This window comes from Coturnix japonica, chromosome 1 (assembly GCF_054131305.1).
Source record: "Coturnix japonica strain WE chromosome 1, WE-NBRP24, whole genome shotgun sequence".
In the NCBI taxonomy this organism is placed as follows: Eukaryota; Metazoa; Chordata; class Aves; order Galliformes; family Phasianidae; genus Coturnix; species Coturnix japonica.
Window position 1 is genome coordinate 64,642,660 of NC_140663.1, and position 8,882 is coordinate 64,651,541.

Below are 8,882 nucleotides of genomic sequence, written 5' to 3' on the forward strand. Positions count from 1 at the left end.
TCAACTCCATTGGTGCAAACTTCTATGAATGTGGCATACAGGTTCTTGCCCATTGTGAATAAAAATGCATAGCTAAAGGTGGTGACAAAGTCAAAAAATAGGGTGTTGTAGCTGAGAATTTCCTTCAACAACTAGTTGTTGTGCTGTTTGTAGCTGTTGTAGTTTCCATGGAAATAAACAGGAGGCATTACTTTCAGATCAACCTACGTAACATATTTCCACGTTGCTGGCAGTCAGAGATTCATCGAATCTGCTAAGGCAGATTTCACAGATTGAGCATGTACCCCACCCAGATGCACAGATGGTGTTTGTGGGAGCAAAGGAAAATAAAATATAAGTTTAAAATAAATGCAAGAAAAACACAGAATAATATTGAATTACTCTAGGTATTTCTAAGGGCTTCTGTTTATCTTTCCTACTTCTCACCACACAGTGAGTGTATGTTCAGGGCTTTGATAACAGTGAGCAAATGGAAAGGATTTTAAACTAGCTTTGTTTCAAATGTAATAACACGGAAATGAAGACAAGCTCCGAGTATTTCTTTCTAGAATAAGATTTCTACAGAAACTTGATGCAAAAGCAGTTTAAAGCTGCTCCCAAATATATTTTGCAGTGACAACTAGGCTGCATCACTCCTGGTGGACAACTTTTGACATTTGCATTTCTTATCATGCCTGTAAATGAACTAAGGTCTGATTTTAAACTTTGGATCACACTGCTGTTTGATGGCTAGGACAAGGAGTATTAAACAACTGAATTATTTGAATGCATGGACCTTTGCTTTCCTAGTGCTACTGCAGGCATACTAGAAAAATTCAAATGTTAAAGCAAGAATCAATTTTAAACAATCTGCAGAAAAATTTGAAATTAAGAAGGCAAATGCCTACTAAGAATTCCTTGTCGGGAAGTTGGTATTCTGCATTTTTCATTCCACCGAAAAGGCACCTTTTTGGTGATAGAGGAAAAGACTAGCTCTGCTGCTGAATTTGGTTACCTCTATATGGTGGAAGGAAGAGGCAAGCTAGAAAATGAGGAAAATACAGTTTTAGAAGTTGGAATTACAATATAAGGATGCAGAACAGTCACAGGCAGTCCAATCTGAGTTGGTAATAATTGACAGTCATTGGTTTAGGCCTCAGTTTAAGGCTCCAGACTGGTCCCTTCTCTTGCCACTACCAGCTCTCCTTGAAGTAAAATGGCTCATGGGAAATGTGACATTATTATAATCGTACTACCCAAGAAAGCTCGTCTTAACTTCATGTTCTTCTATTTAAAACTTAGTGATGACCAGCACACTAGATATAAAGTCATTTCTAGGTTATTTTCTTTCCTCAAAATTTTGTGCTATCATATAAGCCATACCTACATGAAGAAACAAACAAGACCAGGAAGAGTCCTTTAAAGAAAATACTTCAAACAAACACATCACAGAAAGATATAAGCAAAAAGCAAAACTTCCTATCAGCGGCATATTTATGACTATATGACATACAAAACTAATCATATATTCACTTCTGAATTACTTGATATTTGCAAGTGTCACTCATTTTAAGATGAATTTATTCAAAAATGAAAAAAAAAAAGATCTTCTACAAAGGATCTGCTTTATCCAGTCACAAAACCTACGTATGGTGTAACTTCCACAAAAATAATTACTTCAAAATTTCATCAGTAACACCAAACAGAGTTTAACCCAAATATCTTTTTTTTTTCCTTTAATCTATTCATCTGAGTGAAACGGAGCTAGAACGGTTTGCATTTTTTAATCCCAAAGTGGATTACACAAACAACAATTCCATCAAAGATTTTTTACAACAAGCCTAGTATTACTGGCTACATCTTATTATTAAGGTAAGCATTCTTCAAAGAACTGTATGATTGGAATTTTTTTTTCTGATACATAGTGACATTCTATTTGCCGGCTGCAGTTAGAAGTGTCAAAATGAAAACAAAAAATCAAACATTTTTTTTCATCTTGTCTTTATTGATTTAGACTTCAGAGATACAGCCAAAAATAGTGTATCTGTAGAAAATTACCACACATGCTATCAATACAGCATCATCGTATGTTTAGAATCATAAGCACTTGACAAATAGCAAACAGAACATTCAATCTAATATTTTGGCAGCGCAGTCCATGAATAGGGAATACAGGAAAAAGGACATATTTTTTTCTTCAAAAAGAAATATTTCTAAACAGGGATGAAAAGCCTCTGCTGAAAAATGAATTCCGGTCATTCTGTAAAACTTATGACAGCTCATTCGAAACACTAACCATGGGAAACATTGCATGGAATGTTGAATGATACACAGAAGCTATGATTCAGCTACAGGTACAGTGCTTTACTCAGCACTTTGTATGCCATTGAGATGGTGACTGCATACCCAACTGCCCAAGACAAACCTCTGCTGGGTTGGGGAAGAGGGATCAAGTATGCGAATGTGTGAAGGATCCTTGCCCCTGCGAAGATCCTAAAATGCAGCAAGGCCGTGGATAGATCAGGGCCACAAAGAGCATACAGCAGTCCAATGCCAAAAAATGGGACAATGTTTTCAAGGTCATTCAGGTGGCCTCTGGGGAAAGAAGCAAAATTGTTTTATAGCGTTACATTTTGTTGAATAAATCACTTCAAGAGCCTTTGTTTTTTAGCATCTTCAAAGTGTTCTACTGTTAAGACCATAACACCACTGCTGGCTTTCTCTGCAGAGGGAACTTGATTCAGACACTGAAACAGTTTCAGCGCGTTCACCTGACATCACTCTGGTCTCTATTGGTGCACTCCACGCTTTTATACTTGTGATCCTCTGACTGTAAGGTTCATTTTTCTCTAGGATCTTAGTAGCATTATGGATGTACATGAGATATATCAGTGCAACTTGGTGTGCAAGAATGCATCAAAAGAAAGAAGATGACAGCTGCAATTTTCTTGCAGCCCCCCACAACTGAACATCAATTAACCAGCTGACTGTGACTGCAACTATGGGACTTGATGGGCAACTGAAAAACAGCAGCAAAGTCTTTGAGTCTTACAAAACTCCATCCTGCGGAACTGAGACTCTGTGGTGAGTGCCACGTCCCTAACAAAATAATTTGAGTCAAAGAGACACCTGGACTTAAAATTGACTTAGATGTCTTCTTAAAATTTACAAATAGAAAAGGATTACTCACCAACAAAAAGTACCTATTTTCATTTAACAACAAGCAAGTTAAACAACAATTCCTCAAGCAATAGAGGGAGATAAAAGGAAAGCTCAGAATCTCTTTCCTACATACTGAGATGAGATTCTTCTTTCTCAGATTTTAATCCAAAAGAGCCATACAGAAATACATTAGCCCTCATGGAACTACATCTGCAAGGATGTGACATTCTGAAATCAGAGTTGATCCTTATCTTCTAGATCTTCTTGAATGTTGGTTTTAATGAGAACAGCTCATTCACACTCAAACATTCAAGATTTTGGTGTAAAAACTTGAATACAGAGAACAAACTAAAAGCTTCATTAAGGAATAATGATAACAGTAAGTATTAGGAATATTAAAGCTTCCCTTGTCAGCACAAGTATACCAAGCACTATGTCTAAAGTTATGATCTTGGTAACAGAACAGTTTTTGCCAATAGCTAAATAAAATACACTGCAACATTTAGCCCACTAAAGTACACTTTACACTCTGCCACAAGTCATGCAAAACAAAACTCTTACACTGCAGGTTGCACACTGCCATACTATTATTAGCATTCTTCCAGAAGGCTGGTCAACTTTCCTATACAACTGATACATCAGTGAGTAACCCCAGTCCAACCCAGCGAAAAGAACACAGGTTTCAACTCCCACACAGTACCATTTGCCAGATCATGCCCTCATTACAACTCTGGAGTTCCACAACTTTAACATAATTTTACTCCTTTTCCCCCTGTTATTTCCCTTACACTTTAACAAAAGATGTAACTATTGCAACTCATGCTCAGATTATACAGAAAACTGATTTATACTTAATATACACTTATTCACACTAAATCAATGTACACTTGTATTTTACATCTCCTCACTGCTTTTCCCATGCACTCAGGATATTATTCAACAATGAGCTATTATAGCAAGACAATGAACTCTTACTTTTAGTATTACTGCTGACCATTTGAATGTGGAATAGTTTGTTCACCTGGACAAATTACTGTAAAAGATTACTACATATTGCAACAGAGTTGCGACACACACAGGCTTGCCAAAGAGAATAGGATGAAATTAATTCCTTGTTTTAGCACTATTCTGCTACTTAAAATAATTTTTTTAATACTTCCATGCATTACCTGCGTACACGTTCAACATCTGCATCAGTCCGCAGGAATTTTTTAGCACTATCACCTTTAGCAAATGATGCTGGATCTTCTGGGTTGACAAATGCCTGTTTCAAATAAAAACATACAAGTGACATTAGATGTAAGGATACTTCTTCTAGTCAATGCAGCTTGATACAAAGATCACTCTTTCTACTAATGCCTCTGTAACCCCACATAACTTACCTGCATTTAAATGCACAGGGGACAATATATCATTGAATGAATTACTGATCTCTTGAATCTAGCCCAAGCACAGCTTACATGCTGACAAATAAATGTAATTTATTAAGGATGATGACTTCTTAGAAAATGTATGGATATGGCAAACGACTGAAGCAATGCCAGAGAACTGAAGGAATATCAGAACCTGGAAGGTAAAACCTATTGCTTGTACTGTCTCTTTCTCACTATTCTTGACCAGTTATCTGAAATCTGCATTCTATTTTGAACAAAATACAGTCTGTGTGCTCTACTAAACTCAATATTAAGCTGTGCTTACGGCTGAGAGCGCTATCTGAAATCAGCAGTAGCTCAAATGCTGTTCTACTAGGACCTCAAAGGCACTGAGTAACATCCAGAACAACAGCATAATTCAGCTGTTTTCTCTTTCACCCAGCAAGAATAAAAAGCTGCACTTAAACAAAAGTACTGCAATAAACCCTTTGAAGCACACACTGTCTTGCAGAAGATCTGCTAAAAACAATCACACGGGGCAAATCCAAAACTCTTTCAGCTCATGATCAAGTGTTTCCAACAACAGCCAGTAGCACATACCTAGAAATGACCAAGAACAGGGCAAACTACACAATGCTCTCCAAGCACCCTTTCCTAAATCAGATGCAGCTTCTGCATCACTTCATAAACCTCACTATATTTTTCATATGCTTATCCAGCATAATCATCAATCCATGTAAACTTTTAGCCTGTCTCTCATTTTTTATTTATTAAATGACCTACATGAAAAGGGAAGGCTAAAATAACTAAGAAATATAAAACGCTTTAGAATTACTGGATGAAAGGGCTACAGATGCATAAAAATCTAACCCATATGCCCTTTTTGACCCTAATGGTTGGTTATTCAAAACATAGTCTCGCATCACATTTTATTTGCTTTACAAATTGGGTACCCTGGACACAAGCACTATACACAAGGCAGTGGAAAACACAGTTCTGAAAAATTCTTGTTTAAAAAGAATAGAGATGGGGAGACTAAGTCAAATGCAACAGTAGAGACGATCTTATAGTAATACCAGACAGTATTCCTTACTGTCTGGTCTCTTACCTTTCTTGTGATTCTGAAGTATGCAGTTATAAGGCTCATAAGCATCATTTTTAGAAGAACAATAGCTGCATAGGTAGCGTAAGCACGGAAGACTTCATTGTCAATTAGCTGGGTCGATTTAGCCATTTCTGCACTTCTCACTGATGACCTTTGAAAAATACTGAAGTTAGACTGACATTAGAGCAACCTAAAGTTCTGACAACAGGATTGATAGAATGGATTTGGTGGGGCTTTTTTGTAGCATCACTACACTGCAATGACAACACAACTTTGGCTCCCCGAAGGAATTAGTTTCAAACAGGTTTATTTTTTCCCCAATTCACTTCCAGAAATACATGATCTAACACCTTAAGATGAGAAATTACCATTTTATTTTTCTCTTCTGTTCCACTGGCTTATTAAACTGTCAATTTTAATAATGAAAGTATTGAGCGTAACACAAAATTTAGTCAAACTAGAATACTTCTCAAATAACACAACCAGCTACAGACCATCATTTAAACTAGTGAATTTCCCTGAGCAATTATCAGGATACAAAGAGTGTGATGACATAATATATATACTATAGCATTTAAAGAATTAGTATTGCCTACCTTTTTTTTTATTGCAAAATGACACAACTACAACTGCATTTCAGTTTTCTAACTAATCGCTTTCTTCCTACCCAACACAATAACTTGTGATCCAACTGAGTTAAACATGCATATTTTCCTTTGAGATTCAGTTTTTAGAAGTTGCTTTTAGCATGATTCACAGGCAAAGATTAAGTTGCAACAACAAAAAGCAGAGAACTATTTATGCCTTTATCACGGGAGGTTTAAGCTAATGAAGGTTCTTTTCAGTGAGGCTGCAATAAACTCAAAACCTGATGGAGGTGGTATCTTCTGTCAACAACATAATGTTAAGAAACTTTTGAGGACTGAATGTGTATAAAATGAAAAGCATGCCTCCTTGCACATTTAATTTGTGATCTACATAGAGTTAGTCTTCAGTCTCACCAATTCATCACACATTTAGTGAGCAGGACTCCATAAAACCAGTATGTCTTAGCTCCCAGCTGTTTCATTCAAGACCAAAATAAATGTACTTGTTTTTGTCACGATTAACTTCATTATTTCCTATTATATTTTAACAATAGTCACAAAACAGTAATAATATGTACAGTTGTAACATCTCATTTTGCCTACAGCAAGGAGTCACTGTCAGCTATATTCAAACAAGGGAAATTGGACCAGCTGAGAGCTGCATTAAGACTCTTGTTGAGAACAGCTCCTTGGTGGAGAAGAGGGCAGGAATAGGTAAGCAGCAGCTTGCTCAGTGAAACAAACCTAGCCTTGCCAGAATAGGTCTGGCTGTAGCAGTATGTATCAGTAGAATCTCACTCCCTCCTTTATCATTTCCAGAAGAGTGACTAGATCTCTGGGCCAAGAACTGAGACTCAGGGTTATGGAACAAGGAGCATCATTCTTTCCCTACTCACACTGCAGTACAACCAGCAACTCAGAAAAGATATTACACGGCAGAGAAAAAATTTCTAACTTTCTATTACAGCAAGGAGTATGCATGGTTTCATGGGGGGGGGGGGGGGAATAATTAATAATAAGAAGAAAGCAAATCTGTGGCTTCAGAGCATTTTTCCATACTGAATTTGAAAGTCACACTGAAAATATATTCAAGAACTATGATGCCAAGTCATGAGAAGCTGTTCATAAGAGTATTCTTCACACTGGAATTATATCACACTTATCCATCTTTATGACTCGTAGGGTTAGCATCTTTAATCTTCCCCAAGCCCAGGCCTTGTTTTCACTATGAAAATGGAAGATGGAAAACTGAAGACAAAATTCACAGTTTTAACACCATATGAAAACCCACACAACTGCAGGAAGTTTAAAGTGATATGTTTACTAAAGCTGACAGAAACCTTATCTGGAAATGTAACACCTCACTGAAGCATGAACAAAAGTTTGGATCTGCTAAATGCATAAGCTTAGATCCCATGCCCAGGCTCTTCAAAGCAAAGGGAGGAAGGTATTTCAGGTACATTCAGGCCCTCGTTAGGACCCCAACTATGCTAGCATACACATCACGTGTGATTCTGCTCCAGTTCTAACTAGCTGTGTGTTCTCCATGTAGTTGTCATTAGCTGAAGTTCAGCCGGGATGGCCTTTTGCTGTTCATTTGTTGTATCACCACTTTTCAAAGCGTCACAGCGAGTCCAGCTTCTTCACAACATATGCTCTGTTCTCCCCCACAGCACCCCTGAGCTCTGGCACTACACCCACCCCTTCCATAACTTGCAACCACTTTTCCACAGAAGCACCTTCAAAACCTCGTAAGGAAACGCTCAAAGCCACGCTGAAGTCGTGAGGCTTCCTGCTTCCTTATCAAATCCGAGCTGTGAACTCAAAGAACATTTAAGCTAATGTAGGCCAAAGCGAAACTGCGCCCTTTGGGACATTCAGAGTCAGAAAACACTCTGCCAGAGTTGATCCGCGGATGAACCCGGCCCGGCTCGGCCCAGACCGACCACCCGTCAGCATGGTGCGGCCTGCGCTCCAAGCACCGAGCCGCCCCCTCGCCGTCCCCCGCCAGCCCCCAGCGCTCCCCCCAGCCTGTGCCCGGGGAAACCCCGCCGCCTTTCACGGCGCACAGCCCCGGGGCGGGCCCAGAGACCTTCCGCTCCGCTCCAGCCCACAGCGGAGCCGCCATCACGCAGCTCCCACGCACCTCTCCAGGTCCCCTCGGAGAACGCGTACACCGCGATCAGCCCGATGCTCGCAGCCGGACACTGCGCTTCGGCCCGGCCCCGCCTGGCCTCGCCTCCTCAGAGCGGAGGCGGGTCCCGAGCGGGCGCGTAGCTAGGGCAGGCGGGCACGGCGAGAGCGTGAGGGTTGTGTGCTTGCGCGAGTGGTTTGGGGCCGGCGTAGTTGTTGGACTGGCGGGCCACAGGGTCGCCTTGTGGCTTCCCGGCCGACCCGGCTGCTGGTTGTCAGCGGCCCTTTGCTTGGTTGGCCTTTGCCAGCATTACCTGAAAGAAAATAGCATGGGAAAGTAAATAAACTATGAAAAACACTTCGGTTTGAACCTTCACGGGTGTAAGGACTTACTTATAAAGCCCTAGAGGGAAACCAAAGATAGCAACGCAAGCAGAATTCATTAGAGATGGAATCACTGAGATTTGAAAAGACTGCCAAGGTTATCTAGTCCCAACCATCAGCCCATCCCCACCATGCCCATGTACCATGTCCCTATGTATC

General features: G+C 39.8%; 1 protein-coding gene across 2 annotated transcripts; it reads right to left on the reverse strand.

Moving 5' to 3' along the window:
- Positions 1-1,542: 1,542 nt before the first annotated feature.
- Positions 1,543-8,433, reverse strand: MGST1 (microsomal glutathione S-transferase 1). Of its 2 annotated transcripts, none has more exons than XM_015867837.3 (4): positions 8,353-8,433; positions 5,623-5,770; positions 4,311-4,405; positions 1,543-2,574 (listed from the first exon to the last, which is right to left on the reverse strand). In XM_015867837.3, the coding sequence occupies exons 2-4, from the start codon at positions 5,746-5,748 to the stop codon at positions 2,328-2,330; spliced, it is 468 nt and encodes a 155-aa protein (XP_015723323.1). In that variant the 5' UTR covers positions 5,749-5,770; positions 8,353-8,433; the 3' UTR covers positions 1,543-2,327. The 2 variants fall into 2 exon arrangements, with proteins under 2 accessions (XP_015723323.1, XP_085399424.1); XM_085543298.1 differs by having other exon boundaries at positions 8,299-8,433.
- Positions 8,434-8,882: the final 449 nt, after the last annotated feature.

Bases quoted from the DNA above. Each gene is read 5' to 3' on its own strand.
- MGST1 (XM_015867837.3), bottom strand. From the start codon at position 5,748: ATGGCTAAATCGACCCAGCTAATTGACAATGAAGTCTTCCGTGCTTAC. The intron at 4,406-5,622 runs GTAAGAGACCAG...TATTTGAAACAG, and splicing joins ACTTCAGAATCACAAGAAAG to GCATTTGTCAACCCAGAAGA. The intron at 2,575-4,310 runs GTAATGCATGGA...TTCTTTCCCCAG, and splicing joins GATGTTGAACGTGTACGCAG to AGGCCACCTGAATGACCTTG.